The sequence below is a fragment of the Mustela nigripes genome, chromosome 6 (genome assembly GCF_022355385.1).
Source record: "Mustela nigripes isolate SB6536 chromosome 6, MUSNIG.SB6536, whole genome shotgun sequence".
In the NCBI taxonomy this organism is placed as follows: Eukaryota; Metazoa; Chordata; class Mammalia; order Carnivora; family Mustelidae; genus Mustela; species Mustela nigripes.
The window spans coordinates 104,353,804-104,370,259 of NC_081562.1; the positions used below are offsets into that span (position 1 = coordinate 104,353,804).

The 16,456-nt window shown below is 56.6% G+C and overlaps 1 protein-coding gene and 1 long non-coding RNA gene across 5 annotated transcripts; one reads left to right on the forward strand and one right to left on the reverse strand.

Annotated features, from left to right (window-relative positions):
- Positions 1–7: 7 nt before the first annotated feature.
- On the reverse strand, positions 8–14,749 carry WASHC1 (WASH complex subunit 1). 3 transcript variants are annotated; one of them, XM_059403830.1, is made up of 11 exons: positions 14,701–14,749; positions 11,023–11,176; positions 4,189–4,300; positions 3,853–3,999; positions 3,557–3,693; positions 3,216–3,351; positions 2,822–3,023; positions 2,564–2,731; positions 1,657–1,815; positions 585–653; positions 8–424 (listed from the first exon to the last, which is right to left on the reverse strand). In XM_059403830.1, exons 2-11 carry the CDS (start codon positions 11,169–11,171, stop codon positions 285–287), a joined length of 1,419 nt encoding a protein of 472 aa, XP_059259813.1. In that variant the 5' UTR covers positions 11,172–11,176; positions 14,701–14,749; the 3' UTR covers positions 8–284. The 3 variants fall into 3 exon arrangements, with proteins under 3 accessions (XP_059259813.1, XP_059259815.1, XP_059259812.1); XM_059403832.1 differs by lacking the exon at positions 14,701–14,749 and adding an exon at positions 13,997–14,085 and having other exon boundaries at positions 8–326; XM_059403829.1 differs by lacking the exon at positions 14,701–14,749 and adding an exon at positions 13,997–14,085.
- LOC132019971 (uncharacterized) lies at positions 14,236–15,606 on the forward strand. Of its 2 annotated transcripts, none has more exons than XR_009404879.1 (2): positions 14,236–14,417; positions 15,250–15,606. It is a non-coding gene; the product is annotated as an uncharacterized LOC132019971 (long non-coding RNA). The 2 variants fall into 2 exon arrangements; XR_009404880.1 differs by lacking the exon at positions 14,236–14,417 and adding an exon at positions 15,047–15,136.
- The last annotated feature ends 850 nt before the right edge of the window (positions 15,607–16,456 follow it).

Sequence of the window (16,456 nt, forward strand, 5' to 3'; positions counted from 1 at the left end):
TGCTCGGTTCCCGTGTGACACTGCTTTATTGATGCACGTACTCACTTCAGTCTGTGGCTGGAGGAGAGCACAAGGGCTCCCCGCTCCCAGCCACTTGGCCTCAGAAGCTGGCTACCTCACTCCTTGAAGAAGGTCCAGGTGCAGGTCTGGGACAGTCCTCCATGGTCCCTGTTCCTCCATGGGCAGCAGGGGTCGAGAGACCCACAGGCCAGGCATCTCATCCTGGTTGTGTCCATGTGAGGGTGAGACCTAAATCTGGGTCTCGGTGGGGAAGGAGTGAGCCTCTAGGATTCCCAGTCGTCCTCATCCTCTTCTCCAGGTGGCTGCTGTGGGGGAGGCAGAGGTGGGATGGAGTCTGACATTCGGGCAAAGGCTCCTCCTGGCCCCTCGCTGGCCCCTGTCGCGGGTCCTTTCCCAGAGATACCTGGGAGGGCAGAGATGGAGGTTGAGGGAGTTAGTTTGGGACACCGGTTCACCCAAGCCACTGGAGACTTAAAAAGCAGAAGAAAAAAGCAGAATGTGCAGGATACAAAACATCCTGAGATTCGCAGCCCAGGGAAGGCAGCCAGGCTCCGTTGTCCTACCTTTACGCCGCATGACCAGCTTGTTAAAGAGATCCGACATCAGGTCCCCACCTTGGCTTGTGGCTCTCACTGTAGCAGGAAGAAGTCCCAGGTCAAGAAGGATGAGGGGACCAAGGAAAAATCTGCCCCTGAGGTGATCTTCTCAGGGCTGGTCCTCTTTTCTGCTCACTCTCCACACCTGCCAGCCCCGCCCCCCAGCCACAGCATCACTGCCAGGTCCCAGAGCTGCAGGCGGTCACTGGAGCCAGCATCGGAGTACTATTAAACTGGCAGAGCTGCCCTGTGAGACAAAGTGGGCAAGGAGGAGGGGCCCCACAGTACAGGCAAGGAAACTGGCCCAGAGAGGTTGTTGGGCAGTTTGCCTGAAGTCACAGCACAAATCTCAGAAATCTAGCTCGAGCTCAAGCTCAGGACTCAAAGGCACTGCGGCTTTGGCCCCGGGTGTTCTTTTCTTTTAAAACTTTATTTATGTGACAGCCAGAGAGCACAAGCAGAGGGAATGGCAGAGGGAGAGGGAAAAGCAAGCTCTGCACTAGGGAGAGAACCTGATGCGGGGCTTGATTCCAGCATCCTGGATCATGACCTGAGCCGAAGGCAGATGCTTAACTATCTGAGCCCCCCAGGCGCCTCAGGGCCTGAATGTTCTGAATGTGCTACACTCAGGACGCAGGGCATGGAACTTGCGGCCTCGAGAGGCTTGGAGAAGCAGGACTGCGTTATCCCTCCAGGTCTGCAGTCCCTACAGCAACTCAGGTTCCCAACCATGTCCTAAGACAGCTCCTGGCAGAATCTGAGCTGGGGGAGGCTTTGGCTCCTGAGTTTAGAGAGGAAGGTTCTAAGCGGGCTACAAAACCAGGAAGGAACCCACAGCTTAGGCAGGAAGGGTGGGAATGTTAGGGACGGCTGCCCAGGGCTTCCCACAGACTGCCTGGGGAAAGCATGGGGCAGGTGAGCTGGGTGCTGCTCCTCTGACCTCTTGGGAGTCTGGTGGGGGCTACAGGGGACAGCAGGGTGGGAGCAGGGGCTCTTTACTGAGAGCCCCCCTACCAGAGCGGGCTGAGGATCCTCTCACCTTGCTCCTGCTCCTTCTGTTTCTTCTTCTCCAGCTTGCGCTCCTTGACACTGCGGAGCTTGGCCTTGCCGATGCCCCCAGCCTGGCGGATGGACTCCAGCAGAGTGGCCCGGCCACTGGAGGGGTCCACCACTTCCTTGGGAGCTCCCTGGACTGCAGCTTGTGGGGGGGGGCAGGGTGTGAGGAAGAGGGCTCCTCAGGCAGGCCATGCTGCAGGACAGCCTTGCCCAGCCTGAGGTTCTGGGGGTCCAGGGACTTCCCCTTGAGCCTGGCTGTGGGTCTTTCCTTTTGAAAGAGGAAGCCAGTGAGTGAGTCTGAGCTCTGGGAGACCGTGTGCAGCCTGGATGCTGTTTGCATCTGCTTGAGCTCAGCCAGTCCTATGTCCAGGCACCCCTGGTCCCTCTCCTAATGCCACCTAGTTTAGGGGCCACTGCAGAGGTGGACTGTGGGAATCTACTGATGGAGACAGTGTCTGAACTTGACACATGAGCCAACATGGGGTTTCTGTGCCACCTTTGGGTGCTGGAGATAGCTGGGGAGATGTCCTGCTAAAACTGAAATCCTGCCATTTACATATAGGAGTACTTTGTTGCTGAAGCCTTCTACTGTTTCCAGTAGCTGCCCCTTTCCCACTGGTGTAATTGGAAATGGGGGACAACGCTCTACCTGTCCACGTCCAGGCTCCCTCTATTCTGGAGATAAGAATTCTGGGGGGCTACGGAGTTTGAAAGCCACTATTTCATGAACCCAGGGGAACAAGATTTTGAAAACAACTATTCTGAAGGTCTAGAATTTATGGTCCTATAAACCTACAGGAAACTCTCCCGGGATCCAGAAATTCGAGGCATCCTCAAAGAGCACACACCCCCTCGCCCTGACCCTCCACATACCCCAGTGCTGCTCTTACCTAAAGGAGTCATGCCACCACTGCTGTCCTCTTCCCTGGCACCTTGGACCGGGGAGGCCATGGGCTGTGGCGGGGGTGGGGGAGCGTTGACCAGCACAGCCGGAGCTGGGGGAGGCGGTGGTGGTGGTGGCGGTGGGGGGGGTGCTGTTAGCACCCCATCCTCTGGGTCTGAAAGAGAAGTGTGGGAAAGTGTGAGGTGCCCAGGAATGCAAGTGGCCAAGTAAGGGGGTTCTTGCCCAACTGCTGCTCTCTGCTCACCTGGCTTGAAAGTCTCGGCCACCTCTGTGTGGAAGGTGGGCAGCTCTGGAATGGTGCCAGGGGCGGAGGGGGCGATGCCGGGGCCCAGGTCAGCGCTGTACATGAGGTCATCGGCGATGCCTGGCAGGTCAGGCAGGTAGGACGGCACGTCGATCTCAGGCACTTGGCCCAGGTCAGGCACATAGAAGTAGTTTTCTGGAACCTGCAGGATTAGGTGGGGGCACAAGCGGGGGCTTGGGGCTTGGGCCCTGCAGTTAGACCCTGGGGCAGTCAGCAGGGCCTAGTGCATACCCATGGACGGCAGGGTGGGAGCAGGGGCTCAACAGACCGCTCACCTAGAGGACGCCGCCAGGCTTTCTTGTCCCCCCTCCCCGGCGGGCAGCATGGGCTCTACCTGCTGCTCCAGTTGCTCCCTCTTGCTGATGGACAAAGGGGCATCGAACAGCTTCTCCTCGGTTTCTGCCCCCAACATCACGTGGGTCTTTGTTACAGCACCAGCCAAGGGGTCCAGAAAGACATACTTTTTGTACCTACAGAGGTGGAAGGGATGTCGGGCAGCCCATGGTCAGCTCGAGGCCCAGGGTCCTGACCCAGCTTTCCTACTTCATCCAGGCCAGTTAGTCTATATTGTGGACGCCAACAGTTGCCTCAAAAGAGCAATCAGACTGCTGGGGCCCCCACAAAGCCAGGCCAGGCCACCCAGCCACCCTCCCAGGGCCCCGCTGTGTGCCGTACAGGTTCTCAGTAGTGTTGAACAGCAGCAAGGAGCTGACGGAGCTGATGTTGCTGGGAAGGCCCCCAAGCCCCTCCTCGGCCTCATCCTCAGGCTCAGGCTTGGTGTTCACACACACAGGGAAGTATTTCAGCTTCTCCTGGCAGGGGCAATAGCGCAAGGTTGGTGGGCTTCGGGACTGGGCCAAAGTGACCACCCATCCCAGTCCTAGTCCTCTCGGGGAATAGAGCCCTCAGTTCCTCCCCAACACCCAGGACCACCTCTGATCACCCCCTGTAAGTGTGTGAGCCCCTCAGACCTGCAGAGCCCACTCGTCCAGGGGGCGGTGCTTGCTCTGGATCCTGTGGCGGGGGCGTCTCTGTAGGCCAGGGTCCTGGGCACCCGTGAAGATGGACCCGTACTCCTGTAGGCGCTCTGGAGCTGGGTACTTGGCACTGGAGAACACCTGGGGACACAGGGAGTCCGAGATGCTCCAGAAAGTCTGGGGGGGGTGGCAATTTGAACTAGAAAGCTTGAGGTGTGGCTGGGTAAGGCGGGCAGAGACCTAGGAAACTTCAGGAGCATAGGGAGGGAACAGGGATGGGATTTCTGGGACTGCCTGCCAGCCAGGGGGACTCGGGGTCACATGGTCTACCTTGATTGCCTTCTTGCTGCCCTTGATCTTCTCAATCTTGGCCTGGGCCAAGGAGACTCTCTCCCCAATGGCCTGCAGCTGCCTCCGGCTGAGCTCTACTCGCTGAGAGATTCTGCCATGGGGGTAAAAAAAGAAACTCAGCAGCTGAGGGCTGCTCCCCAAGCCCCTGTAGTCTCCTGCACCCCTGCTTCTATCTGCAGACTGCAAAGGCAAGGGCTTCCATAGGGTCCCTTAAAATACAGTGTTACCTGCTTGTCACAGCTGACCTTTAACTGTCCAGGTGATAGATCGGCATAGATCTCTACTCTGAAGGGTCTAGATGAACTCTACTGAGTTCTTGGAGCTCTGGGTACGAATGGGCAATCACCCTGGCCCCAGGGTGGTGCCTGGACTTGCCATCTGTCATGGACAGGGCCCCTGTCTCCAGGAATTTACAGCCTCAAGCAGGGGCAAGCGGAGAGAAAACAGTCATGATTCCTGTACAAAACTGCCTATTTCCAGATGAGACTTGAGCTCCCAAGGAGGAGGGAGGGTGGGCAAAGCTGGGTCTAAATCAAGTCGCAGACCCACTCATGTGGAACTGCCCTGACACACAATAAACGGTTCCTGTGGATAAAGTCCTCACCATGGTTCCTGTGTGTGGTCAGAGCTCGCTCAGAGGCTTCCACCCACCATTCCTGGCGCATCGGGCTCCAGGGACTCCAAGGCCCTGAACAGGCCAAACATGTTCCCGTGTGGCCTCTGCACCGAATGGAGTGCCAACCCTGCAGACAGCCCCGGGACTGGCTTCTTTGCTTCACCGAGCACACTCCTCACTGAAGACTTCCTGACCACTGCCTCTATAAATGTGCACCTGTCACTTTCCAATCCCCCCTTTCATGGGGAGCCACTTGACATGCATCTATCGCCTATCTGCTCTCCAAGGGGGAGACGGCTGGGCTTTGTTCCCTACTGTCTTCCCAGCACCGACACCTGGAGAGCTCCATGAGTGACTAACACCCATGTGCCCTCAACGCAGATGCTCAGGAGCCTCACTTTCGCTGTCCCTGTTCCTGAGCAACGGCCAGGTTCTTCTCCCTGCGGAGTGGACTGGGTGAACAGGGGCCAGGGTATCCTCCTCCCAGCTGCTCCGCCACCTGCAAAAACACCAGTTCCTGCCCATGACCTCCACGCCTCACATTCAGAGAGGGTGCGTGTCGGCACCCACCTGGCCAGAGGGAGCATACAGGTGAGAAAGGCAGGACTGCCAGCGCCAGTTTACCGGGAAAGAGCAGAGGCCACAGCGATGGCAGGGGGGCCCCCACGGTCTCTGGGGTCACAGAACACCAGGATTTCTTTAAAGGTTTCTTTAAAGGTCAAGGCCCTGGACCCATCTTCCTAAATCAAACCCCACCAACTCTAGAGGATTCTGGCCCCCCAGAGAACCTGCCGGATCAGCCAATTTCACAGCCCAGGGGTCTTGGCTCCCTGCAGTCTCCCTGCTTATTCCTGGCCCCTTATGTACAGGGGCTCACTGAGGCAGGGGGCTGGGGTACAAGCAGGCACGCAAAGCTGCTTAGTCTTCTCTGACAGACTGGGCTGAGTGGGTGGCGAAGGAGACAGAGGACTGAGGGCAGAGCTGCCTTCCAGTGAGAGGACGAAGAACCACCAGACTTGCATGAGCTCCATCTCTTCTGACAGGAAGAAGGATTTGTGTCTGCTGAGAAAGGGTACTTGTGCGCAAGTCACCTCCTCCAGCTCCCAGCCCAGCCATCCTGCCCAGGGTGCGGAAGCCACCTCAGTGGTTATATGACAGCTCAGCCTGAAGTCCACATGGAGAGTGGGAGGGACAGCAGAACTGGAGAGGGACAAAGGACATTTTGTTCTCGTTCTTCCACCAAGGAAAGAAGGGCTGATCTCTCTTAGTTGTGAACACAGAGCTTAACCATAAACCCTGGCAAACTTCCAGAATGGATTATTAAATCGAGGGTCTGTAAGCCCTGTGAAGAGAAAGAGGCAGCTCCCAGGGGTCAGCATTGTTCTAAATTCATAGCCTTTCTTTTTCTGACAGGGATATCAGACTGGTGTAGCAGGGGAAAACCTTAAACATAGTGCATCCTGAGTCAGCAACGATTCTGACCGCTTCTCACAAAATCCTGTGGACGAGATGGAGCTATGGGGGTTGGAACACATTTAGAAAAACTCAGAGCCAGATGAGGAACAGCGCCCGAAGTGCACTGCTGAGCAATGGACTGATTTTAGCCTTGCACGCAGTTCTCTGGCAGGGCCTTGTCCAGCTCATGCAACACTGGGTTAGTAAACTGGGGAGAGCAAATGGAGGAGGGTCAACATGGTCTGCATGGGGAATCAAGACTCACAAATCTCAAGAGTCCAGAAAGATGGACTGTAATCAGCAAGACGAAACTGACAAGGTGTAAGCAGGTGCAAGAAGTCCAGTGCACAACCGCAGAGGATGGAGGGTTAGCAGCAAGGCCTGATGTTTTGGTCAACTAGAGCTCAGTATGAGCTAAAAGTGTGTTAAGCAGCTTAAAAAGGAAACGGGATCTTGGCGCACACAGCTCCTTGTCCCTTCTCCCTTCTTTCAGTAAACAGGGGAGGGACATCCACTCTCTTGGGGGCACTACAGAGGAAACAGACCCCAGATTAGTGAGCTAATCTGTGCTGGGCACCCACCTCTCTATAGCTGTGTCCCCTTTAAACCGGACCCACAATTTAAGAGAACTCTGAATTCCTTCTAGACTAACTATAGGTCTGTCTTAGTCACTGCTGTGTCCCTAGCACCTGGCACTGTGTCTGACACGTAACAAATACTGGGTGAAAGAAAAGTGACAAGTTCAAGAACGTCCAAAGGAGGGTGATGGTGAGGAGTGAGCTACTCACGTCCTGAGTGTTCTGGCAACAGGTGAGGTGACTTAGACAATACAGTAATTCTCTCCATATGTCAAAACTGTCACCAGTGCTGGCGGGTGGAAAGCGACTGCACTTATCCTGTTACGCCCAAAGGCAGCATGAGGACCAGCGGGTGGAGTTACAAGGAACCAGCTCTCAGTTCTGCACAAGGAGAACTTTCTAGTAAACTTTCCTTCTAGGAGAGCTCTGCAAATCGGCTTCCTGCGGATGAGCACCCATCAGAAATGCTCCAAGGAAGGCTGCTGTGGGGGGAAGGGGAAAGCAGACAGGATTTCCAGAGTCATCCAAGAGCCTACCAGTCTAAGTAACGGCCCCCAGGCTGTCCAACCTCTCACAGTAGGAGCCGTGGTGCCAAGAACACAGAGCACGGGTGAAAGGGCTCTCACGAGGGGAGTGGCAGTGCCGAAGGTGGCAACAGGAAGGACCAGTAGGCCACATGCAGCTGGGATGGAAAGCCATGACTGATTAGCAGTGCCCTCCACGAGGGTTTGGGGGAGTAGTGGCAAGAGGGTGATCTGTTTGCCATTCCTAATCTACACTCCCTCACTCGGAGGTCTGCTTCATGGCAGGTCAGTTTCCAAGCTTATCACTAAAGCCAAGTCCCCAAAACCCCAGAGTGGTCTCTGTGGGTGTCAGGTATGGAACGGGCTCAGCCAGTCTGCTCAGAGCCCGGGACAGAGATGAACCAGGGAGCAGACATCTCCCAGGGACAGAAGCAGGTACGTTTACCATCTAATTCGAGGCAATTCAATGAACTGGCCTATGCCTTGGGCTTCTTCAGCTGCGACATGGGGCTGGTGACTTCTATAGCACGGAAGAATGAGCAGCGGTGTGCCATGTTCCCGCGCTAGCTGCTGAATCAGGTGTTAGTACCACCCACAAGGTTAGTAGGGATGAGGGGCTCCAGGTGCTCAGAGGAAAGCAAGAAGAGGCGGTGCTGAGCAGACATGGGGAAGGACGGTCCAGGCCCAGGAAACAGGCACTTCACAGGGAACACCATGAAGGCAGGGTGATGGGAAGCCACTCCTCCTCCCGGAGCACCACAGGGACCACCACTTGGGCTCCCGGGCCCCACCTCCCATGCTGACCCCCCAACCCCCTCACAGATGATTTCCAGCCACAGCCTCCCCACCCCCTGCAATCAGCACACCCTCACGCCTTCCCACCTGCCCACGGATGCTGCTGGAGAGGAGGGAGCACCAGCTGGTCCTCCTCTTGCAGGTCCTATCCCTTGGCATTGAGGACACTGAAAGCTCCTGTGTCACCACCTCCGCCCCCCCCCCCAGCATGATTAGGAATGATCTGCTAATTATGCAGGCAGCTGACTGAGCTTCCTAACCTTGGGAGTCACCAGGTGCCAATCAGAGCCAGGAGAGGACAGGAGGAGGGGAGGAAGGGGGGCAGAGGGGAGAAGATGGGAAGGGAGAAAAGAGAGGGAGGGAAACCAGGAAAAGAAGGGAGAAAGGAGGGCTTGGAAAGACAAAGGAGAGGCAAGGGAAAAGCTTTGCAGAGAAAAGGAATCCTTCCCCAGGGCTGACGGGAAAGGCAAGCGATAGCACCCAAACTTCCACACACGGAAGCTGTCCAGCTCCTCTTCCCTCCGCCCCCCAACCCCCTCTGCCTCATCATCTAAGTCATGCGAAGCAGGTGACAGGTGACGTCTCTGGGCGGCTATTTTGGGGCCTGGCTTTTCCCAGGTGAGGACAGGCAGACGCCCGGACAGGGGGAGACACTTGTCATTCTCTTCAGGCTCCGCAGCGGCAGAGGAGGAAGGCCAGCTCGGAATGCTAATTTCCCATGAGCTCACCTATCTGCGGAACTGGGCCCAGGAGCCCCTGGGCTGAGGGGCCTGGGCCTGAAATAGGGAAGCGGTGAGGAGGAGACACAGATACCCACATGCCTCTTTACATGAGGTTTCAAGCAGGTGGAGTAAGCTTGAGGGGAAGATGCCAGCCGGGGTCCCTTCCCCAGGACAAAAGCCCATGAAACATGAAAAGCCCACGGGGTGTGTGGATTGCTGCAGGCTGGAGGGTGGGAGGAGCAGGGGAATAAGGCTGGGTCTGGGCCTGCCCCACCCCCACTATCCCTGACCCCTCCCTCCCTTTCCTTCATCCTGTTCCCAACCTGTCATCATGTCCCCTCATTACTTCCTCTGAAATGTCTCTTCTCCAGCCCTCCCTGAGCTCCCCTGGACTGCAGCCTCACCCCTCCCATGCCTTGACTGCAACCAACAGTTCCTCGAAGCCCCTCCCTCCCCTCCTGGCCACTCTTGAGTGCTGCCTGCTCAGCTGTCTCTAAACCCTTCTGTGGCACCCTTCTCTGCTCCAGAGCCTCCCTCCAACGCCCAAATAAAGCAAAAGGCCCTGTCCTGTTAGGGGAAGCCCCCACGGGCCCTAACCAACTCGTTCTAACAGCTCACTTGCCCCATCGTCCATCCCCCTCCCTCAGCCCAGGCACATTCCCGCAGCACTGCAGAGCACAGAAAGCAGTGAGAGGCCCTGAGAGTCTGGCTCCCAAGGCATGCAATCAGAGGGGGGTAAGCAAGGCCCAGGGACCCAGAGAAAGCGGACTCTTCACACCCTGTTCCACAGTGCAGGAGCTGAATGCGGGGCAAGTAGCAATGTCTGCACCCCCAGTACAAAACGGCCCGTTCAGGCCAGCCTCCCCTGGGGAGCCCGGAATACACCATGCTCCTGTTCAGGCCTCTGATCCATTCACACCCATTTCTAGACCCCAGCAGAGGCCCTGCACACCCATATTCCTACCCCTGCCTAACCACAACCTAGCCCTCCTACGGCCTTCAGGAGGCCTCCCCTGACCACATAGCAGGCATGCAGGTTTCCTCTCCAGCATCCACTTCTTCCTCACTCAAGTAGGGGCCCTCATTTCCTTTGGGGAACCCACTGCTCCACAGGCTCAGGCCCTGCACTTCAGGTGGGGCTAAAGCCAGGGGAGTAATGCAGGTAACAGGGTCTAAGCCCATCAGTGTGTCATGGCGCTCTGGGATAGACATGAGAACCCAGCCAGGCCAGTGTCCCTCTTTCCTATTGGACCTGATCGTTGAGTGCAGGAGCATCAGCCCTGCTGGAGGCCAAGGCCTTTCTGGGAATGCAGCCAACAGAGAAACAGCAAGCTGGGATGGAATGAAAGAAAAATTAGGTACTGACGACATTGGTTAAGCCCTGAAACTCCATATCCTGCTCCACGGACTGGTTACTATTTGCTTCAGCGGGTTTGGGGAGTTCTGAGGCCTACTTATCGTCTCTTCTCTAGATCCCTAGAAGTTGACACGGTTCATGCTACACAGTGAAGAATCAATCCATCTCAACTTGGTGTTTCCCCCATTCTAGACTACAAGGTCCTCGGGACAGGAACCATCGCTGGGACCCCTCAGGGTCCAGCAGTTTTGGCCCAGGGTGGGAGGTCAGTGGGGTGACCAGGCACCAGGCTCCCGAAAGGCACCCTAAGCTCCCTGGACCACGCCAAGGCTCCCAGGAGATAGATTTCCTGCCCTTTCCTCATTCCATCCCTGGGCACAGGGACATGAAACTGTCTACAGGTGCCAAATGCCAGGAAAGTAAAGGCCAGTGTGCTAAAACTCCAGTGCCCCCCGTAGAGAAAGGCAAGCATACAATCACAATCCTGGTGAGAAAACACAAATGTTTCTGACGGGTTTGCTTTGTGCCTCTATTTTGGTCACTGGGCAGGGGGTATCTATCATCTGGGACTGATGGCTCTTAAAGGCCCGTGTCCTCTTGCTAATGTAGTCCCTGGGCATAGTTAGCACAGACATAAGCGCAGAAAGGGCACATTTCCGAAACTACTGATAGCAAGTTCACGGAGGAGGAGCAGAAGGGCTGCTCCCGGAGGGCGCATGCTGACTGCCCAGCCCTCAGTCAGGTGTGGGTGAGTGGCAGCACCCACCTGCTGAAGATGTCTCCAGAGACCTTCTGAAGGTACTGCAGGGCATCGGCCACCTGCTGGATGGCCTCCTCCCGCCGCAGGTCTGGCTGGATGAGGGGCACGGCGTAGGTCTGCCCTGCCAACGAGTGCTGGGTCCTCGTGGGAGTCATGGTGCCTGTGGATGGGAACCAGAGCATGAGGGACCAAGTGCCAGGAGGATGGAGCCCAGCCCCCAACCTAAGCACCCCCCCAACCCACCCACCCCCTCCTGCAACTGTTAGCTGTAGAACTGTTTGCTGTAGGTCCCACCTCTGGAGGTGGGGAGTGGGGGACAGAGCAATGGGTGGGAGGCCAGGAGCTCCCTGGAGCTGGTCCTCTGTTGATGCTTGTTGCATCAATGAGGGAGGGCCAGTGGTAATGACAACAAAGACCAGAGAGAAGCAGTCAGAAGTGCACTGCTCTGCTAGGCACCCTTTCCATCCATTATGTCATTTCTACCTCCCAAGCCTAGACAAAGAAGAAAGAAACCATGGCTGCAGAGTGAAAAAGAGGTTGGAGCAGAGGGATGGATTGAGGGGTGGGGGGCAGAGAATGTCTGTGTCAACTGCCAAATGATACCCAGGTCTGGAAAAGCACAGGAAATGCAGACTCCTGGGTTCTTTTCACTCTGGCCCCGAGGAACTCAAGACCTGTTCCTGAGACAGGACAGGTAGTGGCTGGTGACTGGGCTCTGCTCCCCCAGGCTACAGCTAAGGGGGGCCAGGAGGAAGGAGGGGCATGGGAGGGTGGGGGACAAGGAGGAAAAACACTCCTTCCAATTGCAGGATGAGGGCAGAGTCTATTTATACTGGGTTTAATTAACTCCGCTCCCTGGTGCCATTAAAGCAGCAATCATGCTGCACACGGCACTGATTTGATCTGCAAGAGATGTACCAGGCAGAATATTAAGGCTCCGGGCCCCTATAAATAGGCCTAATCACAGCCCCTCAGTAGAAGACGGTGAGGAAGACATTAATCAGAGCTGGCACTGTGCTACAGACCTTTTCTCTCTGGCCCCATGTTGGGGCCCCTGAGTGCAACACAGATGGAGGTGGGGCAAGGTAAGTGTAACAGGGAGGGCTGAGGAGGCCTCACGGGGGCTTAAAGAATGGTTTGACTTGGGGTAAGTCGCTTGCCTTCTCTGAATCTCTGATTTTTCCCATTTCCCATTTTGCAGTCTTGAGCATGGCACCACTCTCCAAGAAGTGGTTCTTCACACCATCTTCTCCAAGCTGGAGCTTACTCCTTTGCTCCCTCTTCTGGCTTCCCCAGCCCTTCCTTCTCCCGGGGCTTGTTCCTCCTACCAGCCCTCCGGGTCAGCTCTTCAACTTCTTCTTGGGCAGTGACATCCTCAGTCAGACCCGAGGCTGCCTAGCATCCTCTTCTGGGCTGCAGAGTCCCTCCTCACTTCCCCACTTCTCTTCCCTCCTATCACATGACCCAAGTGGGGCCAGCTGATGCCGGAAGCCAGGAACCTAACCCTCTGAGACCACTGCACTCCTTTCAAGAAGCCCCCCCCCCATTTATATTCATATTGATGCAAACTTGCTGGCCTTTCTAACCTAATTCTGTACCTCAGTTTTCCTATCTGTAAGCTCAGGAGAGGGTAAAAGGTGGAGATACTTCTGTGCACATTTTGAGATAGTTCCTTGTAAATTATCCCAACTGTGTGTGTGTGTGTGTGTGTGTGTGTGTGTGCACAGGAGGGGGTCGTACGGGGACAAATCTCAACAAGGAAGTAGCAGGTCCACTCAAGAATTAAGAGACTGAGGGGTGCCTGGGTGGCTCAGTCAGTTGAGCATCTGCTTTTGGCTCAGCTCATGACCCCAGGGTCATGGGATCAAGCCCCACATCAGGGTCCCTGCTCAATGGGGGGTCTGCTTCTCCCTCTCCCTTTGCCTGCAACTGCTCATTTATGCACATGCTCTCTCTCAAATAAAATCTTGAAAAAAGAAAAAGAACAAAGAGATTGAGTACTAATGGTTAGTTGTTTATTCATTCAGTCTCCAGACATCTCGGGATCAGCTACTAGGTGCCAGCCATGATGGCAACAAAGATGAGTAGGGCACTAGGCTAGCCACAGAGACAGCCTCACAAACAAACACCACATGACAGTGCTCTAATTCACAATACTAGTGGCTAGGGGAGAAGCCCCAAGGAAGGAGTGATCATCCCCGCAGAGGTTGGAGGAGTCAGCAAAAGGTTCTCAGTAGAAATGGCATCTCTCTACCAGGCCCAGCCAGGCACTGGGGAGAGGGCATTCCAGGTAGAAAGACTTGAACAAAGGTGTGTAGGGAAGGGCAGGCAAGTAAGTGGTGCTGAGTGTTAAGGGTACAACTATCCTTGGGCCATTAGCAGGAAAAAATTTTAAAAAGCCAGATTGTGATAAACACTGCATACCCCAGCAAGAAGTTGACTCCGAAGCCCTTATGCCCAAGCTGTCCAATATGCTAACCTCTAGCTGCACATGATCTGCCGGAGTGCAGGGTGGTGTAAGTGCAAAATGTAAACCAAATTTCAAAGACTTAGTAGGGAAAAAAAAATGTAGAATATCCCATTAAAATTTTTATATTGATTACAGGATGAAATGACCGTATTTTAGATACACAGAATTAAAGAACATCTATTACTAAATCGATTTCATCTGTTTGTTTGTTTTCTTAATATTTTACTTATTTATTTGAGAGAGCACGCGCCAGAGCGAGCTCAGGCAGGTAGAGGAGCAGAGGGAGAGGGAGAAGCAGGCTCCCCACTGAGCAGGGAGCTCCACGCGGGACTCGATCCCACGGCTCTGGGATCATTACCTGAGGTGAGCGCAGACGTTTAATCGACTGAATCACCCAAGCTCCCCAATCTGTTTCTTCTTACTTGTAAAATTACAACGTGGGGCTCACGCCGTATTTCTATTTGATGACACCACCTCACAGAATATGATAAAAACCATAAGACACCATACCCGCCTCTCAGTGCTGTTTAATCACAGAAGTGCACGGACTCCTTCCCGCAAACCATCCCGGGGCCCCCACTCCCAGGGCCCTCAGCCGCCCAGGTTAACAGCAAGGCCGGACGCAGTCAGGAAGCAAGCGCGGGGAAAGCAGCGAGACAGGTCACCTAAGAGGGGCCGGGGAGGGAAGGGAGCTGCTGAAGGGGTCTCCGAGGACTCGGTCGAGCCCGCTTGCAGGGCCCAGAGCATGAGGGACCAAGTGCCAGGAGGACGGAGCAGAGTGTGCAAAGACCCGTGAAGGTCACGGGACCGGCGGGCCGCGACGGGGAGGGCGGGCTGGAGCCCGGGCCCCGAGTCAAGCGGGCCGGCAGGGCCCTCTCCGCACCCCGGCCTCGGCCTCACGCCGCGGAGGAGAGCGGCTCCAGGGGTGCTGGTGAGCGGGGAGGGGCCTGTCAGACTCGGGGCAGAGGCTCGGCGCCGCTTCCGGGCGGGCGGCGCGGCGGGAGGGCAGCCGGGTCGCAGGCCTGTGCGGCTCGGCGCCGGGCCTCCCAAGAGGAAGGAGCGCGGCGTATCCCAGGCCTCGCCGCCTGGCCCGGCCCTGCCCGGCCTCCCGGAGCCCCTCCCTGCCCGCCTCCACGCCGCATCCCGCCCCTGCACGACCCCGCGCAGCCCCGGGGTCCCCCGCGCCCTCCCCCGGCCCGCCGCCCGCACCTCACCTGCCCGCCGCCCGCCGCCCCGGCCGCCCCGGCCGCCCCGGCCGCCGCGCTTCCGCCGCGCGCGCTCCGCCGGGTCCTGGCGCCGCCGCTCGGCCTCTCGGGACGCTCGGCCCGCTGGCGGAGCTCTGCGCAGCCAGTGGCGGGCCCCCGCGCAGAACAGGCCGCCGCCCGCGTCCCCCCGCCGCACCCCTCGCGCGTGCTGCGGGGCGCCAGGTTGCCGGGAGCCCTCACTCCTCCCGACGCCCCGTCACCTCCCCGCCTTCCGCTCAGACCCGGCCGCGCGCTGCCCGCCCCCTTCGTCCGTCCGCCCCTCAGCGCCGCCCCCGCGCCGGACCCCGACCCGGGACGGGTCCTGGCCCCGCCCTCCCTCCGCCCGCGTGCGCCCGGCGGTCCCGGCTCGGCCTCCGGGGCGCACAGACGGACAGAAGGTAGAATGGTGGGTGTGCGGCGCCTGGGCTGGTGGTTTCGTGCGTACAGACTTTCGGTTTCTTTCTGCGGTTTCTCCCACCGCCTTGGACTCAGGCTCCCCTGAATCCTCTGCCCAACCAGGCTTCGGGCTGCATCGGCCGGCGGTAGTGAGAACCCTAGCAAGTCGCTATAGCCGGAATCCCCCGGCCTCTACGTCAGATCACCCTCCGTATTCGACCGCGCGCCTCATCCCCCACGATCCCCCCGCGGCTTGCCCTTCGTTCCTGCTGCCCTGAACAAGAATCCTGTTGGTCGGCCCAGCAAAGAATTACCTACCCTCTTAGGGATTTTTCCATCCGCTGCCCCGACCCCCGCCTCCCCACCTTGGCTAGAAATCCCCCTCGGCCATGCTGTGTTTGCAAGGGACCCTGCTTCTGTACCGAGGTCTCTTTCTCCCTCTGTTGCAAAGTCCTAAATAAAATCTCTTCTTACTGCTAACTGTGCAGCTCTAGTTTTCTTTGACACGTCAGTTCGGAATGATGAGAAAGTTCTGGAGACTGGAATGCTTGTGGCCTGCTTCCTTTTGAGAGCTGCAAAGAGAGGCTATCAAAGCACTCTGTGGATGATTTGTACACAGAAGGAAATTTGTATGTGCCCCAAGATGTTTGTTTACACACATGTGCACGCACATGCTGCCACCACATACCAAAACTGGCTGTTTTCTCACAAAAGTGCTGCTAGGCCGCTGCCCTCCGACCCAGACCACCCAGTGCACCCTCAGTTTACCCTCCACTACATAGTTCTTTACCTAATCCACAGAGAGGCTCATCCCACACCTAATTTTAAAGATTTCCTAGCAGCTAGATAGCAAAGACCTTTCACTTCAGTCACTCAAGTTGCATGGGAATCCTCGACCTCAGAGCAAAGAAAAGCTAAATGTCATCCTACTGTGGGAACGCTGAGGCCCACCCTGCCCTTGCTGGCCTGTGGTGTGGACTCCATTGATTCGTGATGCCCAGGATAGGGAAACCACAGGGACAGCAGGGGACTAAAGGCTGGCAGGAGCTGGGGGCAGGCGAGGAAGGGAAGTGGCTGCCTATGGGTACCAAGTTTTATTTTGGGGTGATGGAAAGGTTTGATCACAGAAGCTGTGATTGCACAGCCTCATGAAGGTACCAAGTCCACTGAATTTTTCGCTTTAAAATGGCCCATTTTATATGACTTTCAGCTTACTTAAAAAGAAACAATGTGGTGTCGAAGAAATGCTGTGTAAGCGCTGATTATTCCGCTAATGCATTCCTGGACTTCCCGGATGGAGGGCCCAGCCTGAGTCTTACCTACGCTTCGG